This window comes from Panthera uncia, chromosome B4 (genome assembly GCF_023721935.1).
Source record: "Panthera uncia isolate 11264 chromosome B4, Puncia_PCG_1.0, whole genome shotgun sequence".
NCBI classification, from domain to species: domain Eukaryota; kingdom Metazoa; phylum Chordata; class Mammalia; order Carnivora; family Felidae; genus Panthera; species Panthera uncia.
Window position 1 is genome coordinate 112,328,679 of NC_064809.1, and position 18,255 is coordinate 112,346,933.

General features: G+C 49.4%; 1 protein-coding gene across 2 annotated transcripts; it reads left to right on the forward strand.

Moving 5' to 3' along the window:
* The first annotated feature begins 6,721 nt into the window (after positions 1-6,721).
* Positions 6,722-11,464, forward strand: SOCS2 (suppressor of cytokine signaling 2). Of its 2 annotated transcripts, XM_049626095.1 has the most exons (3): positions 6,722-7,488; positions 8,843-9,200; positions 10,915-11,464. In XM_049626095.1, exons 2-3 carry the CDS (start codon positions 9,062-9,064, stop codon positions 11,370-11,372), a joined length of 597 nt encoding a protein of 198 aa, XP_049482052.1. In that variant the 5' UTR covers positions 6,722-7,488; positions 8,843-9,061; the 3' UTR covers positions 11,373-11,464. The 2 variants fall into 2 exon arrangements, with proteins under 2 accessions (XP_049482052.1, XP_049482053.1); XM_049626096.1 differs by lacking the exon at positions 6,722-7,488 and having other exon boundaries at positions 8,655-9,200.
* Positions 11,465-18,255: the final 6,791 nt, after the last annotated feature.

The following is an 18,255-nucleotide window of genomic DNA, read 5'->3' on the forward strand; positions in this document are numbered from 1 at the left end:
AAAAACATCATCAGTTGCTCTTTGGGAGGTTGTGGAGTGGGGCTTGGAAGGTGATTTGAATGAGAAGGAAACACAACTGCTCATCAAATCCAAAGTTTTTTTTGTTTTGAGAAAACACGAATCCCAAGAAGTTAAGGGGCTTGATCAAGGTCCCCTCTCCCGTGAAGCCTTTCTGGACTTCCCAAGGTGGTTGTAGGGGTGCTCCCCAGCTGTTTGCAAAACCAGTCTGCATTTCTCTATTACTTTTAACCCTTTGTTAGCATCATCAGTGATGTCCCTCTCACTTAACTGAGACCCTCTTAAGAGTAGGCTGGATTATATTTGTCTACAAGGCCTAGAGCATTTAAATACTCATGAACATTTATTGGGTGGGTGAGTCTCTCACATGCTGTCTACTAGGTACCATAGTTGTGAGGTCAGGCTCCAGAGATTAAGAAGAAATTCTAAAACAGCCAATTTCTTCTTGGTAACAGACCAGAGTCGGAAGGCTAAGCCATAGATTAAGGTGAGCATCTGGGGAAGATGAAAAGTCAAGGGATCCAGGGCAGAAAAGTGGTAAACGCATTTGTTTCCTTACTTGTGGATGCGTTCAATTCATTCATTCATTCATTCATTCATTCACTTTATACTGGGTATCTACTATGGGCCAGGAGCTTCTTTAGGCATTGGGGATAGAGTAGTGATTATAACATACAAAATCTCTGCTTATGTTTCAATGAGAGAGAGACATCAAACAAATGACAAATAAAAGCCATTATAATGTCAGGTAGTAGTAGCTGCTGAGATGAAAAATAAAGCAGGAGAAAGAAATGGTCGTTGATAAGAAACGGGAGGCCTCTCTGAGCAAAGACCCGAACAAAGTGAGGGAGTGATGCCATGAGAATATGGGACAAAGAGCAAGTGCAAAGGCCTTGAGCCAGGCTTGTGTGTTTGAGAAATGAGGCAAGAGGATTAGAACATCGTGAGGGAGAAGAAAGAGAACAAGGAAAATTATTCTGCACCAGTGAAACGATGTCCTTTCTAGCACCAAAGTCTTATGATTGGTGATCCTCTGACTATACAACCAATTCAATACAGAAAGCCCCATACAGAACTATCTTCTGTATGATGAGCATCTCTTACTTCTCCCCTGGTGCTGTGCAATACCAATTCCCTTTTACAAGGTCCTGCTTGCTCCACCCCATGATGGAGCCTACTCCTTGGTGTCCTGGCCGGCTTCAGCGCTCTGGGTCAGGGATTCCAGGGGGGAGAAGCTGGGCAGATGGCTTTTATCTCTAGTACTCTTATCTCTAGAGAAGCACTTCCTTGGAGGTTCTCCACCTCAGGACAGGGTTCTTGCCTCTGGTCAAGAGGCCCCTCAGGATTCATAGTTGGGCTTCAGGTTGTCAACTGATCCCCCAAATCTGTGCTTCCAGAAGATATTTCTGCAGAGACTATCTTAGATGGAGGCTGTCCACACATGCCTGGGCCATGTAGGAACATAGAAGAATGAAACAGGTCAGGTATGAGAATCTAGCCACACTTTGTTTGCTTATTATTCACAGAGGAATATGTTTCACTTTTATAGAGAAAGAAGTTCTCTCCCAGTGGTCTGGAAATATCTGGTCTTTTCGATCTTTTATTTCCCTGCTTCTGGTAGAGACTGGGGTCCAGAGAAATATCTCACCACCGTAAGAAAAACACTGCAGGTGTGATGACAAATGGCAAGTCATGTTCAGAGTTGGGGAGGCCGGGGGATGGTGAGGACTGGTGGTGAATGTGCCTTCCACAGAGGCAGCCACCACTCTGCTTCAGCTGATCTCTGCCTTGAGGGAATGGGATCCAGTGTTGACAGAGTTTCAGGTTGGTTAAGAGAAAGCAGAATTGTGGATCGCTTTGGGGTGAAATCTCTAGAATTTTAATTTGATTCACATGGTTTTAGAGAGAATCTTGGCACACCAACCGTGACACTCCGAGGGATCAAATATGGCCCACAGGCAGGTGGCTTGTGAACTCCAGTCTATAGATTTTACCAGAATTTCTGAGAGCTCTGTGATTTTAAATTAACAACTACTATCCTAGAATATGACTCCCCTCAGCTTCTGTGACTAGAAAGACCAAGGGCATGTCCATCTCGCATGCTCCTGGGGCCCAGAAGTCTAGGGGAAAGCCATCTGCCCAGCTTCTCCCCCCTGGAATCCCTGACCCAGAGCGCTGAAGCCGGCCAGGACACCAAGGAGTAGGCTCCATCATGGGGTGGAGTAAGCAGGACCTTGTAAAAGGGAATTGGTATTGAGTAGCACCAGGGGAGAAGTAAGAGATGCTCATCATACAGAAGATAGTTCTGTCCTGTATCTTTTCAATTCTCTATTCCACTCCCTCCCATGGAGTCTTTCCTACCCAACTCCCTACACCCCATGAGAGTGTCTTTGATGACAAGTTACAGGACCCAAGTCAAACTAAGGAGGAAAAATTAACATGTTGGCTCCTGTATCTGAGCCCAAGGGTGGTGTGGCCTCAGGCGAACTGGATTCAAGCGCTCCGGAGACCTCTTCCTCCCACTCTAGCCTGAGCTCTGCATTCTCTGTTGCTTCCCTTCTTTGAAGGGCTCCTTCTAGGTGGTAGAAAATTTGGCTCACATGGTCATCACTGCTCATCATCTCAGAGGCGGGGGCCGGAGGGGGGATCGCTCCTCTTGCAGCACATACATCAAATCCTAAAAAAACAATCTGCTTGGACTGTGACACTGGAGAAACCTCTGTGTCCGGGGAACTGAGACATTTCTGTTAACTAACCTGGGTCACGTGCTGTCCAGAGAGGTGGGTTCCAGGATCACAGGGGTTTGTGAAGGTGGAGTGTATGTGATGGTGGTGGTGGCGGTAATGGTGACAGTGGTGGCAGTGAGATGGCAAAGTCTGAAAGGAAGGGATGGTGGCCAATTAAAAGTACCTTCTGCTCCTAGGCACGCCAGACACAAAAGCCAATGATGGATCATCCTATCGCTCCCCTACCCCTAAAACAAAAATTAAGACACTCTGTATGCAAATAGGCAAAACAACAACAACAACAACAACAACAACAGCAACAACAACTTGGTGTGGAGCACTTGTCAACTCCAGTATTAGAACATCTGCATCGCAAATCAAGAGCATCCAGTTTGACTTTGGCACAGAGAGATTTTCAGGCCTTGGCAATTCCTCAATGCAGGCCACAGAAGAAACTTCTCCCTTCCCCTGTCAAGTAGAATGACAGTTCAGCGTCGCAGCCGTGCACCTGCCCCGCTGAACAGAACAGATATGAGATACAGCGTTAGAGAGATACAGGGATATAGATATGAGATATGATGATCTCATTTAGTTCTCCCCACCGCTCTCTAAGGTAAGTTCCAGTATTATCTCCGTAAGAGGATAAATAATTTGCCAGAGATCACTCATGTAGCAAGTGGTGGCAGAGTGAGGATTCATGCCTGGGAAGTTTAACCTTAAAGCCACACTGCTAACGGACCACCCATCCATCCACTGACTCATTCAACACGTACGGGGAATGCCGGCTACATGCGGGGGACTATCGGAGGTGCTGAGATGTAGCTGTGAAGAATGCAAATACGAGTACATGGCCTCATGGAACTTACATTCTAGTGAAGGAGAAATACGGGAAACCAGACCAATAAATAAAATATAACTAGGTTAGATAGTGATCAGTGTTAAGGAGAAAACCAGAGCAGGAAAGAGAGAGAACTGCGTGTGGAGGTGGGTTGAATCTGAATACGGTGGTCAGGCAAGGTCTCACTGAGCCGGTGGCACTGAATAAAGGCCCGTGGAAGTAAGGGAACAAACCACGCAGATATCTGAAGGAGGAGCCTGGTGGGTCGAGGAGAAGGTGCTGAGGAAGGAGTAAGGGCAGTAGGTGTTGGAAACAGCAAGGAGTCCAAGGTGCCTTGAGCGGAATGATCAAGGGACAGAGCAGGAGGGGATATCAGGGAAATAAATAGAACCGAGAAGCTACTGGGATTTTGTCTTTCACTCTTGTGTGATGCAGCCATTTGGACTGGAGCAGATCCTTAAACAGGGTCACTGTCGTTGCTCTGTCAGGAAGAGTCTGTCGGAGGGACAAAGGTACCAGGTAGAGGCTGCAGCAGTAGGCCAGGCAGAGACTGGGAAGCCTGGCTTGGACTGGTGTGTGGTGAAAATGTGGCAAGGGCTTTACTTCTGGGTTTGTTGTGAAATCAGAGTCAAAGGATTGGCCAACACGTGGGATGTGGGGCGTTTGACAGAGAGCAGTCAAGGATGATTTTAAGGCTTTTAGCCAGAGCAATGGAAGATTAGAAATGACATTTCTGAGAGATGGGGAGAAATGAAGGAGAAACTGCTTTTGTTTTTGTCTCAAACAGGGTTGTTTTAAGAAATTTTGGGGGGGGCGCCTGGGTGGCTCAGTCGGTTGAGCGTCCGACTTCAGCTCAGGTCACGATCTCGCAGTCCGCGAGCTCGAGCCCCGCGTCGGGCTCTGGGCTGATGGCTCAGAGCCTGGAGCCTGCTTCGGATTCTGTGTCTCCCTCTCTCTCTGCCCCTCCCCCGTTCATGCTCTGTCTCTCTCTGTCTCAAAAATAAATAAACATTAAAAAAAATTAAAAAAAAAAAAAAAGAAATTATCGGGTCTTGGTTTGGGACGTGCTAAACTGGGGGTACCCATGAGACATCTGAAAGGCAGTGCTGAGTGACCCGCCTGGGAGTTCAGGAAGGAGGTCCGTCAGGACTAGAGTCATAAGTTCTACCAATTACACTCTACCCTCTTAGAGTCACTGAAGACACTCACATGCAACTTTGGAAAACAATGACTGTATCCAAAATACTGGAACAGTATTAAAGAAAGTCAAGTTTAAAAATTTACCCATATCCTGCCACCCGAAAAAAAGCTGCTTTCATTTCTCTACATTTCCTTCTGTTTTTGCCCACAGGCATATACATAATGTTATAATGTTGTAACCATAGCATAGATACAATTTCACATTCTACTTTTTTCTCACTTAAAACGATCCCATAAATATTTTCCTAAGAGGCCCTCCCATATGTGTTTCTTGGGGATTAAAAAAGCCAACAAAATGCTGGGATCTCTGGGAAACAGTTCAGAAACAAAAGCCGAAAATCTTTCTTTGCTACAAAATTTGGTGCCCCTGCAGTTGGCATTGTGCTTACTGTAATTTTTGTGAACAATGACTGTCTGTGGAGGTGACTTTGAGCTGGGAGCTGAATGATGAGAGCTGGCCACACACCCATTCTGGCGAAGGGCATCCCAGGAAGAGGGAACAGCATGTGCTAGGAGGCAACAGGAAAGTACATGCAGGAAGGTTGCTGGCAGATTCATTTCAACTGGCAATTAAATAGAAATTTATCTTTGTAAAAACCTTAAAATCTTTTAGTTTAAACTGCAGAACAGTGGGTACATCCTTGGTCTGGGATTCTCCGCAGAGGAATAAGAAGCCAAATGGAATAACCTAGAACATAGTGAACCCTAGTAGATATAGTGGTTCTTAAAGGTTCTCTGGGCCTCAGACTACACACAAACTCTACATGAATCTGATTTGTTCATTCATCCCAGTCCCTGAGCCAGGACTGGAGTCCAGTTCCTTTATTTTATAGAAAAGGCCGAGGGCCCAAAGATGGTAAATGATTTGGCCAAATTATTCAGCCACTTTATACAGGTTTAACTAGGGTTGAATTAGCTCTGCCCTCTACTTGTTAGACTCTAAAAAACAAAACACGATTCCATCCACACCACTCTATTGTTGACAAAGTCATTTGTTAGCTTGGAAATGCCTCCCTCCCCCCCCCCCCACCCCCCCCCCCCCCCCCCCCCGCCCCTACTTCCTGGCTCACCTGCCTATCATTTGCATAGTTACTTACTCAAAAGCAGGAAAATTATTGAGAGAATCATTCCTGCCTGACTCCTGCCTGTCCGGGAAGGCAGGAAGCTGGTTTACGCTTCCTCCTAGGGCCAGCAGGGGGGACACCAGGCAAGGTTTGTGAGCCGGCCTCCCCCACGCCTCCTCCCCCTTCCTCGCCCAACTTCCCCTTAGCCCCTGCTTCAACTGAAAGTGGCCATTGACCTTTCAAGCTTTTGAGCAGTGATGCAATAGAATAGTATTTCAAAGAAAAATGGTTATCGAAATTTGGGATCCGGTTTTCCCGTGAGTGCTAATGGTTTTTTAAAAGTAGGTCACACTTTGGAGGCGGGCATGCAGGCGAGGAGCTGAGTTCCAACGGAGTCCGTGTGGCCTTCAATCGGGTGGGAGGAGGTGAGGGTCTCCGGGCAGGGGAGTGACAAGATCTTTCCGAATTTCCAGTCCCTGGGCGCTAGCCCTGCGGGAGAAATCGCCAAGACGAGAGCTCTCGGGACTGCAAGGCACCTAGGCCGGCGGTCCAGCACGACCCGGGAGCGTAGGTAAGGGCGCCCCTTCAGCAGTCAGAGCAGGTGAGCGGGGTCTGCCAGCGGAAGGAGACAGTGGGGCCGTGTAGACTACGAACAGAGGGAGGAGGGGAAGGGGGAGGAGGGGAGGAGGAGCCCGACTGGTCTGCTGCCGGAGACTTGAGAGCAGGAGCGCCTGGGGGAGGAGACTGAGAGCCGCTAGCGCCGCTTAAGGAGGCACCGCTCTCAGCTCGCTGGCTGCCTTCTAGGACCTGGGCGAGGGCACAGCCTTCGGTCCGCTCCCTCCGGCTCTCGGTGGGGAGCGCGGGGGCCTGGATCGGGGCCTCTCCCACCCCCACTAATGTGCCGTAGAGCGAGAGGGGCCGTTTTCGGGGACCCCCAGCCTCTCCCGCATCCCTTTCACAAAATGTGCAGTTGGGAGGGTCACGTCGAGAAGGCGCGGAGCGGGTGGGAAAGACAGAGACCCGCGGCTGGGCGAGGATATCGCTTGGTCCTCAGACCCCCGCGCACAGCTGACACGGTGGGGGTCAGGCTCCGGCCGCCGAAGCGGGGACGGCGGTGGTGGTGGGGCTTGTGCGCGCCTCGGAGCACTCGGAGCTGTGCGGTCAGAGGCGGGCGGACTCCTGGGCAGCCGCGCCGCCCAGCACCGCAACGAGCGCTATGAGCCCGCCTTCCCTGAAGCCTGCGCATTAGCGCCGGAGCCTCTTTAAAGCAGGAGCGGGGGCCGCGGTCACGTGAGACGGATTCCTGGAAAGTTCCTGGAAAGCGGCCTCCGCAGCAGCCGGGAGGGGCGCCCTGAGAGCGCGGACAGGGGAGGGAGGCGGGGAGCTAGGGAGGCGCGCGGGGCTGGGAAGTCGCGCGCACACCCGGCTCCGGGGACAGACGTTTAACTCTTGCCATGTCTGGCCGCCGCCACCGCGGCTCACGGGCCTTGGGCTTCCCTTGAAGCATGAACCTCCTCGCCCGCCGCAACCGGCGCTGCGCGGGCCGCGGACAGTGCGCCCCCGGGCCCGGTGCGCACAGCCTCAGGATCCCCTGCGCCCGCAGCCCGGGCGCCGGAGGAGCTCGGTCGGGGGTTGGCGGCAGGTACTGGTCCCGGGAGCCCGAAGGCTCCTCCCCCTGGAGGGTCGCCGGGGAGGGCATGGGGCGCGGCTGCGAGCGCCGGGCGGCCTTGGCTTCCGCAGTTCAGAGCGGCCAGGGAGAGAGTCCGAGCTTCGGCTCTGCCCCGCGGCCGGGCGCTACTGCCTGCTTTCTTCGGCTCCTTCTAGGCGTCGGGAAGTCTCCGGAGTTTACTCCCCCGCCCCAAACAGCCATCCAAATTAATAATCCTAATAACCTGATCTGCCGCTCCTCCCCACCCGCCTGCCTCCCGCCCTAGTTCCTTCCTCCTCCCTCTCTTCTTCCCACCTCCTTGGTCGCAGCCGGAGGGAAAGCCAGCAGCTGCCCAGGGTGGGGGATTTCAGAGCTCGGGGGTTCCAAGCGAAGATCCCCCGGGCTTTTGTTTGCCCTCTGCGCAGAGAACTCTGGCTAGTGCGGAGCGCATCCCCAGGCATCTCGTTCCCAAATTAAAAGTCAACTGGGGAAACTCGGGCAGAAACCCCTCCTCTCCCTGGCCCCTCCCGACTCCCCCGCCCCATGTCCGCTGGGGAGGCTGCCTGGTGTGGACGCTGCGGCCGAGGCCGAGGTAAGGGCTCGGCGTTCGTTGTCTTGCACGTCCAGCGGCGCTCGCAGCCGCCCGTTCTGCCCCGGCCCGGGTCTCGGCTCCGGGCTCCGAGCCCCCGCGAGGGCTGCGCGCTTGGGCCGATTCCTCGACAGCGCCCGCGGCGGCTGCAGCAGCCGCCGCCGCCCGGCCACTAGAGGGGCAGCCACGGAGCCCGGGGAGCCCCCCAACTCTACCCCAAGCGGGCGCTGGGGAGCGGGCAGAGAGGAGCCAGGCAGCCTCCGGGCGGGGGTGCGGCAGCTCGCGCACCTTGGCGCCCCGGGCTGGCGGCTCAGGGTGCTTCGTCCCGGGGCCCCCGGGCTGTGCGGAGTGTGAGATAGAGGGGTGCCAATTTGGGGATATCTCCTGTTCTTTCCTTTGCGATTTTTCTGTCTGTCCTTGACTAGGGCCTATTTACCACCATACCCGCAGGTGACTCGTCTTTGCTAGTCTGCGATTTCAGCTAGTAGCCCTGGGCGGGAAGACACCCTGTTCCCCACCCTTATCCTGTCCCTCCCCCCTCCCCCTCTGCAACTCCGGCGTCTTGGATCGCTGCTCTCTCTTTTATCCTCCTTTCTCTACAGCTGGGCCGGGGCAGTCACTGCATGCTTGGGGTTAAATGGTGCGGGAGGATAGACGCGGAGGAGTCCCCGGGATTTTCCACGTCTGTCTTCCCACCCACAGTCCCAGACGCAGGGGTCCAATTTGGACCGACCCAACCCCATACTTTCTTTTTTGCAGGCAAACTGTGGGTGACCGCGCCTGCGGGGGACTTTGCCGTCCGTCCACTGGGACCTGGGGAGGAAACGCCAGAAGCCTCCCATCCCCTCCCCCTCCACCAATTCGGATACCCCGCAGAGACTCGCTTTGGGGTTCTCACTGATTTCCAAGAAGGACGCGTGCCCCTCTCTGATCCCAGCGCGGGCGGCCACCTGTCTTTGCCGCGGTGACCCCTCTCCCATGACCCTGCGGTGTCTCGAGTCCTCCGGGAATGGCGCGGAAGGGACGCAGAGCCAGTGGGGGACCGCGGGGTCCGCGGAAGAGCCGTCCCCGGAGGCGGCGCGTCTGGCGAAGGCCCTACGGGAGCTCAGTCAAACAGGTAGGGAGCCGACCAGCCGCGACGCGCGCGAGAAGGGTCGCTTCCCCAAAGACGCGGTTGGGGGCTTTGCTGACGCGGAGCGCGGCTAGGAAGCGGGGCCGCGGTGCAGAGCGCAGAATGGGATTGAACTGCAGCCCCTTGCCTCCCGTCCCCGCCTCAGGGCGGGGGCCCGCGGAGAGGATGTCCGCACGGCCCTGGATCCTTGGGAATGCGAAAGAAAAGTGGTTCTCGGGGGACCCAGAGGCCTAGGGGTGGGCAGAACGCGAGAAGGGCTGCTTGGAAATAGCCTCTCAGGGAGCTGGAGCCTTCAGCTGTTTGCCGCAGCTGCTCAGGGGTCGGTACACGGGCTTGAACCCTAGCGGGAGAAAGAGCCAGGCGCCTCCCTTTCCGCGGGGAACGAGGGCGGCCAGTGGGCGCTGCGCTGCCCGCAGTTTCAGCCGCATCCGGCTTCCGAGCCGAGCCGCCGCTGCAGCCCGGGACCTTGGCGGCCAAGTTCCAAGGACTGATTGCCGCGCGGGCGGTTGCAGCAGGGCCGGGAGGAAGGCGGCCAGCGAAGCCCCTTGCAGAGCGCGGCCTTGAGGGGCTGCGCGCCCAGGGTTATTGCTTGGTTCAAGCGCAGTCCTGCGCTTTGCGTGGCCCGCCGTCGTCTCTCGGCGTCTGAAAGAAGAGAAGATTGAAAAAAAAAAAAATCTGGCAAACCACGCAAGCTTTCAAAATCTGAATCCCAAAAGCTTACGTTTGGGGCAAAATTGAAGTTTTGGTAGTACTAGAGAGAGGGAAAAGTCACTTGCGGTTCGGTCTTTGAGTGTGGACCACCGACTTTCCCTCAGCGGGGCGGACCGGCAGATTGCAGGTACCCGAGCAATTTGGGGGGTGGGGGATGGGGGGGGGGGGGTGGAAGAGCGCATTGTTCAGACTTCTTATGCAGAATGGCTCGAAGTGGTTTTTGAAAACGAGATGGGCCCCGGGATGGTGCAGGCAGATGAAATGGAGAACGCTGGGGAGACGGAAGGTTGTGATGGGATTTGGATTAGGGCAAAGTCCAAAGGAGGTGCGGATTGTAAACTTGAATTACTTCTTATCAGTTGGGGTTTCCCTCATTTCTCAGTGGCTGATATGGTAGTTGTAACCAAAGCAACAAACAGAAGCTGTTGTAGTAGAACCGCGCTTCAAAAACAAGGAAATAGCAGTACTTTCCAAGGTCTCTGAACAGAGTTTCTGCCATGAACGGATTTGGGGAGGGAGGGAGAGGGTGGTCGCGAGTCTTCCAAGAAGTTTTGGGATTACAAAACTGCTGGGATTCCAGGAGTTGGGGTTTCCACCTTTGTAAGGGCACGCCTTTTATTTCTAACTTCCGAGTTATTTCTAATTTACTTTGATTTCACTTGAACGGTGCTAGAAGCATCATGCTTTCTCAGCCAGTGTGTCCTATGGCAAAATTCTGTGTCCTTCGGAGAAAATCTCAAGAGAGTTTAAAGGGCTACCGAACGTTACTTTTTAAAGAAGAAAACTGGCTTGCAGTTTGTGTTCATAAAAAGGAACCCACATTTTCATTAGATGTCTACCTAAAATATTTATGGTAGTCTCTGGTAAACTGTCACACACTTCTCTTTAGAGCTAGAAAAATTGTTGCCAAGTATTTGCCCTATTTAAGAAATTCTGTATAATAACTATTTTACCCTCTCTTCTTTTTCTTCTTGAACGGAAACCCCAGGTTGGTACTGGGGAAGTATGACTGTTAATGAAGCCAAAGAGAAATTAAAAGAGGCACCAGAAGGAACTTTCTTGATTAGAGATAGCTCGCACTCAGACTACCTACTAACAATATCTGTTAAAACATCAGCTGGACCAACTAATCTACGAATCGAATACCAAGATGGGAAATTCAGGTTGGACTCTATCATATGTGTCAAATCCAAGCTTAAACAGTTTGACAGTGTGGTTCATCTGATCGACTACTACGTTCAGATGTGCAAGGATAAGCGGACAGGCCCAGAAGCGCCCCGGAACGGCACCGTTCACCTTTATCTGACCAAACCGCTCTACACATCAGCCCCGCCTCTGCAGCATCTCTGTAGACTCACCATTAACAAATGCACCGGCACCATCTGGGGACTGCCTTTACCAACAAGACTAAAAGATTACTTGGAAGAATATAAATTCCAGGTATAAGTGTTTCTCTTTTTCTAAACATGCCTCCTATAGAGTATCTCCGAATGCAGCTATGTATTAAAAAAAAAAAAAAAAAAAAAAAAGAACCAAAACTTGAGTCACTACTCTGGATAACTACTCGGAATTCTAAAAACAGCTGAAGTCCATCTAACTTAAACGTGTGAGGAGGTAGCTAGGTATTTAAAGTTTCCCCAAATGTTTTCACCTGAGTAATGCTTCCTTTCCCTAAGGCTGACCAAGACCAGCTGATCCTTTTAAGGTAAAAATAAAATGTCCTGAGTAGAGGCTGAAGGAACATTTTATCAGAATGCCTTGCCTTCCCAGGGTTCCTGTTTGCTAGGTAGAAGGCCCAGACCCTGGCGGTAGAGCGAGAACTCTGCGCAGGAGCACTGAAGAAGTCGAAGGAAAAAACTGACGCAGGCTTAGCTTTAATTTTACGTGCCTGGTGATCAGAGTCTACTTTAGGACGTTTTCTGTTTTTGCGTTCTTGATGTACCTAGGAGTTTTGTTAAACAGATCCTGCTTGTGAGTATTTATCCTCCTTTTTATGCAATTAACCAAATCAACCAAAAAAGTGACCATGAAATCCTGTATTTGACTTTTTACTACATGTATGAACTCTCTCATGTGAATGAGTACTGTAGTAATCCATTTTAAGGGAGCCTTATTTCAGAAATATTTCCAACTGGTGCAAACGGAAAAGACTTTGTCTTTTCCTTTAAGGCTAAAGACAAGAATGTGCTATACAGGTGCAACTCAATCCCTGTTAATAAAACCATGTAGATACAGACATTTTATCCTTTGAAGTAGCCGTATCCCAACCTGTTGCCATTGACTTTTGGGAAACGGCTTTAGAAATTTCCAAGCTGTCCTTGAATTGTCTGACCACGGACATCAGCACTTGGTCTCTCCCTTCTACCATGTAGAATACTTCGACTTAATTTTCTTCCAGAGATAGGGGGATACTTGCCTGTTTTTCAAAGTGTTTATTTACTGCTGTTACTATTTGATTAGAATGTATTAAATAAAAATACTTGACTTTTACAAGTTGCACTTGTTACTTTGAATTGTAGGGAACATACTCGTTCCTGGTACTAGCCAGGTGTCGTAAAAACGTCTGTCATGTGACATCAACCAACCACTCAGCAAGAGGTAGCACGTGACTTACCCTTCCCTAAAGTTATGGGGCGCATTTGCCCTTTGCATTTGGCAGGCGTGGCTTAGAAAGTACAAGTGCCTTCAAGCGGCCTGGTTTTTTACCGATTGAATAAGCTAACACTAACGCCCTGTGTGTTTCCCCAAAAAATGGCTTAGAAACTACAAAAGCTGTGACGTATCCTGGCCTTTTATGGGTTGATAGGCATAACACACAATAAAAAATCAAAGTTTTATGGCTATTTACTTTTTGCCACCACCTCATGACCGTTGCAGATGTAGAGCCCAGACAGTATTCATTTGGCCATCTCTAAAAAGAAAAAAAAAAAAATGTCCTGCTTGGTTACATTCTTCGGCGTGTCACTGGCAAAGTGAGTGTCGCATGTCTTGTGTGCCCCAAGTGAATTGTAAAACTCAGTTATAAATCATAGTAAAACCCGCATATCCCTCGTCATGAAAATATTTGTATTTTCATGAAGCTCTTGAAAAATGGTTTTGGGCCTAGAAGGACAATATAACCATGCACAGCCAAACAGCAAAGATGGCTAGGTGTGCCTTACGAAGAGTTTATTTGTAGCCTAAAATTTAGAGAAGAGCTCTACTTTTAGGGGCTGGTCTAGATGTGGACTTTTTCATTAGGATGTTTAGATTCTGCACTTTATTTCTCCCGCCCCTCCCCCCCCCCCCCCAACTACACGGTTAGTGTGGGGTATTTGGCTTTTCTGGCAAAACTTCCACATGATCAATGTCCGGGGCTTTGGACTTTCTATAAGGTCTTTTGCATTCCTGTTCCCATTGGTTCAAACTCTCTGATGCCTCTTGATGTTGAGAGTTGGACGGGACTGCTGGGGTATGAACGAGCACATGGAATTGTGGAAAGTTCTTGGCGTTACTACTAGCAGGTGACTGACTATGAGAACACCAGAGGCTAGCCAAGATCTCTAGAGTGTGCCGTGGAACGATTACCTTACATTTCAGCCTTCCCTATTCCAAGTAAGTTGATAAGCATCAGGAGATAGTCCTTTTTTTAGTGGGGGCAGGTGTGTGTGTGTGTGTGTGGTGGTTCGCTGTGGGTTTTTTTTTTTAACATCATTTATTTAGTTCTTGCTCAGCTCTTTACATGCATTATCTCATTTAATCTTGACACCGACCGTATGAGCAAAGTTCAGTGATTGCAGGAGGTCCGACTTACAATTTGTGAGTGAGGAGGCATTCCAGGAATATCCTAGCGCTTTGTATTCCTGGAGAGGAATTATGAAGAGCAAAGTGCTGCTATTTCTACATTGATCCAGACAAACAAGTTACGACAGGCTATAAAAGGAACCCTCAGCCTTTTCACTGCTGCCCCAACTGGAAAAGTACAGGTACCTTAATTAATGTCCTCTGTGGGATTCGAATCACCTTGGCCCAGTAGTTTTTTCCTGGTGTAGGGGTAAGTGAGGAAGGGGTTAACTTAAAAAAAAATTTTTTTTTAATGTTTGTTTATTTTTGAGAGACACAGAGAGAGCATGAGCAGGTGAGGGGCAGAGAAAGAGTAAGACACAAGACCCGAAGCAGGCTCGATGCTCTGAGCTGTCAGCACAGAGCCCCACTCAGGGCTCGAACCCACAGACCGTGAGGTCGTGACCTGAGCTGAAGTCGGACACTTAACCGACTGAGCCACCCAGGTGCCTCTTAGATTTTTTTAAAGTTTTACTTATTTTGCGAGAGAGCGAGAGCATGAACGGGAGAGGGAGAGAATCCCGAGCAGACTCCGTGCTGTCAGCATGAAGCCCGATTTGGGGCTAGAACTCACGAACCAAACCTTGAGATCATGACCTGAGTGGAAATCAAGAGTTGGATGCTTAATTGACTGAGCTACCCAGGTGCCCCGAGGGTTAACTATTTTGCTTGGTTGTGGGCAAATGATGCCAGTTACCAATTACTGGTAGCCCCATTTTATAGATGGGCAAACGGAAAAGGTGAAGGTACACTTGACTAAGTTATCCTCAATGGAGCCAGGAAAAAAGCCGGTATTCTCTCCCTATGGAGGCACTTTGGGCCTTTAGTGAGGGTCTGTACTATTGTTTTTACTGTTGAAGAACAGAGTACACGAACTTCTAGATCTCCATGGACTTAAGATATTTTGATGTGAGTTTCCACTCTGAGCAGATTTGAGGCAGAGGGGTTTTTATTCCATTGTAGTGGGCGCTAGGGACTGCTTTTTAGGGACTTGGGTTTTAGTTTTTAGAGCTTTGAACGGTGGAGAAAAAGTTCAACTTAGGAGCTGAGAGTTCTTTTTTGGCAAGTCAGTAAGAAAGTCTTGACTTCATAGTAATTATGTAATCCAAATAGGTAACAGAATGGGACAGTTGTTTGGAGTGTTTATTTTCTTGGGAAGGATTTTTTTTTTTTCTGCTTTTAGAAAATTGTACCCTGGTAGGCGGGTAGGAGACAGAGACGTCATGAAGTAATCCAAGGGATGGAATGTCCTGAGACCAGGCCGTGCCCTTCTCGGTTGTCGGTTTTAGGCACAGGGTAGTGGGGGTTGAGTGGCTGTGGTTCCATGTAACAGCTGGGCTGAGGCCTGTCTTGCCTCTGTGGTCATTGTCTCAGTTCTGTGTTTTGGAGCAAAAAAGGGTTATCGTTCATCCTAGACCTTTCATTTACTAAGAGGCCTGTAACTTCTCCCGATGGTTTATTTCCTAGAATTTTGAAACGTGAAATCACCGTTCAGATCGCAGAGTTTAGTTCCGGCATTTCACTGAAGAGAATTTTCAGACCCAGGGAGGTCAACAGATCTGAGCGTACCTGTGCGTGCGTGGGCACACACGCAGTTCGGCAAATCGACGGTGGACTTGGTATTTGTGCCCGGATAGGCTGGCCTTGGGCTCAGTGTTCATAAAAGCTGTACCTTTCCACCCCGCGTGTGCAAGCCCTACAGTGCTTTTAACATCACGTTCTTCTTCCTCTGAAAATTTGGAGAGCAGGCCTTTGGAATGCATGCGGTGTAATAACCAGTTCTCGGCTCTTTCCACCCCACCCTGGAGAATCCACCCTTGCTGGTTTTCGTGACGTCTCAATCCACGTTAGAGTTGTGTGTTAACTTTAACTCCTCAACGCTTCTAATCTATTTGCTGTTTGAAGATCGAAAACCTGCCATCCATGTTGTTTTATGATCTCATTTCTGCCTCTGCCAGATGTGACTCACACACAGTCGTGGGTGCCCGGGTCACTGCCCACCCTCCTGTCCTCACCAGTGGAGCCCATTCTTTCTTTTGTCCGCTCATGGGCATAATGGCACAGTTAATTCCTGCCTTACTTTCTGCCCTCTGTGCCATAAATTTGCCCTTTTAGCTCATTTGACACAGCCCTGCCCAGCCTTATTTACTCCAGTGAAAGAGGGTAATTATATTCTCCTTGAGTTGGGTAATTTCGAATACCTGGAGATTAAATCTGTCTCCAGTCTCTCTCTGATTCCTTTCAGGTTGTGAAACAGGTAGCCAGCCCTAAATGCACACTTGTTACGTGCATGTGTTTGTTATTATTTTCTTAATGTCAAATCCTGGAGGCTCCTTTACTGTTACATTGCACTTCATTTGAACGGAGTGGGAGTGCCTTCCATCCCTCCCTTCTCGTCTCCTTGAGAATGAGTCTGTGATAGTTGTGTTTCTTTCCTCCTGCGGAGGCATATTTTTTCTTGTATTCTCACTCACCTTCACATAGTTTTGATTTTTCTAATGTTTCCTCTGTGTGGCTTGAGTTCAGGGTGCTTAACTTTAGTACCGAAATAAAGCAACAGCTGTTGCCACCGTAGCCTCTAAAAGCCCCGGAATCCCGAATGCCTAGACAGTAAGTAAGCTGAAATCACGGAGCAGGGCTAGGGTATTCCTTCAGGAGCTCGGGATCAGACGAAGTGTGGTTACAGAGAATGGGGTTCACATCAAAAGACATTTGCTGAGCCATAAAAAGAAAACCGCTTTTATAGACAAGCCTTCCTCGGAACTGCACCCTCTACTTCCCCCGGAGGTCAGGAGCACATTTTGTGACGTGTTATTCAGGGGGGTGCCGCCTCCCTTACAAACACTGGGAGGGGGAAGGCAATGTGGCCAGTGCCTTCCTCTTCTGTTAAAGCATAAATACCACCCAGGGAACACCTTTCCTACAGCTGAGAGAGTGGGACTTCATCACAGAACTTCATAAAACTTTTCCATGTCGCCCCGGTTTCTAACCATGTTAAGATAAAGATGTATGTTTTGCTGAACAGTTCTCCCTTATTAGTTTGGTATGTTTTTTCCTGTTGAGATTTGGGTCCAGAAAGCTGCTGTGATCTGTAACTTTCAGAAAAATATTTTCCCTGCTATTTCTACCCAGAGAAGTCCCATTTTCATATCCCCTCTGCCATCTCGATGAACGCGACCTTTCTTAGGTTTCCAACACAGCTGCTTTCTCCCCATTTCTGTTTCCAGGTTGCGGCCGTCAAGTCGATATTCGGTCAGAAAGTGTGTTCGTATTTTGCGCATTTGATTAGGGTACCTGTCTTCACTCATCTGCAGGAATCCGGGGCAGAGAGAAGGGGGATAGTAGAAACCTATGAACATATTGTAGCTAATAGTTTTGACCTTCCTCCCCATTCAATCTCCTTTGCTAGAACCACTGACAGAAAAATTAGTTGCCTCTCTGATCGATTTTCCTTGTCCGTCAGGCAGTGAGGATACTAATAAAAAACAGAGTTAAGTAAAACGATGGCAGGAATGAGAAAACTAAGAGGGATGGAGAATCCGTGGCCGGCTGAGGGCTCCTGAGAGCCAGTTGTTAAACACAGCCGTGACTTCTTACCCACCGTCTAGTTGCTGGCTTCCGGCTGGGTCAGTTACCGCTGGCCAATCGAGGTTCCTAAGGCAGATGATTCTCGTTCTGACGTAGGGTCAGAAGATAGATAGTAGCCAGACGAGATGTCACAATCCCTCTGTCACTCACTTTGCTTCATCCCCTCATGTAGGCATTTTATCATCTCCCATCATCACAAGAAGGGTGAGTACAGTAAGATATTTTGAGAGAGACTACATTCACATAAACTTATTACAGTATATGGTTGTAATTGTTCTATGTTATTGCTTATCTCGTACTGTGCCTAATGTATAAATTAAACTTGATCATAGGAATGTATGGATAAGAAAAACCTGGTATATATACCTGGTATATATATTGGGGTTTGGTATTACCCGTGTTTCAGGCATCCACTGGCCATCTTGGAATACATCCCCTGTGGATAAAGGCGGGTGGGGGCGAACCACTATACATAGGGTTTTTTTTTTTTTGTGAGCTAAATAATTATGAGTAAATCATTGGTAGATGGAACTCAGCCACGGTGGGAATAGTTACACCACAGCAATTGGCAGACACAACAAATTAGGCTTTCCCTGCCCCCCCTCCCTGGATGATTGGTACTCTATAACTGAGACCTCTTGACGGTAAGATCAGCTTATTTGTATCCTCCTTTGTGACAAGTCCAGTGTTTTAGACCAGAGTAGGAATGAACAAATTGAGGAATACATTAAAATCTGTACGCCAATCCTATATTGAACTACACTGCTTTCTGGTGGATGGGCCGGTCTCTTGATGATCTTTTCCTAGTGTCTGCAGATATCTTGTCAGAGTTTCCTAGTAGGGAGCAATAGGACATTCTCAAAGTCCTATGACTAATATTTAAAAATACCTCTTTTAGCTCTAACAGATCAGGGTGTCT

Excerpts from the sequence above, each read along its gene's own strand:
- SOCS2 (XM_049626095.1), top strand. The coding sequence starts at position 9,062 with ATGACCCTGCGGTGTCTCGAGTCCTCCGGGAATGGCGCGGAAGGGACG. Across the intron at positions 9,201-10,914 it reads ACGGGAGCTCAGTCAAACAG|GTTGGTACTGGGGAAGTATG; the intron begins GTAGGGAGCCGA and ends CGGAAACCCCAG.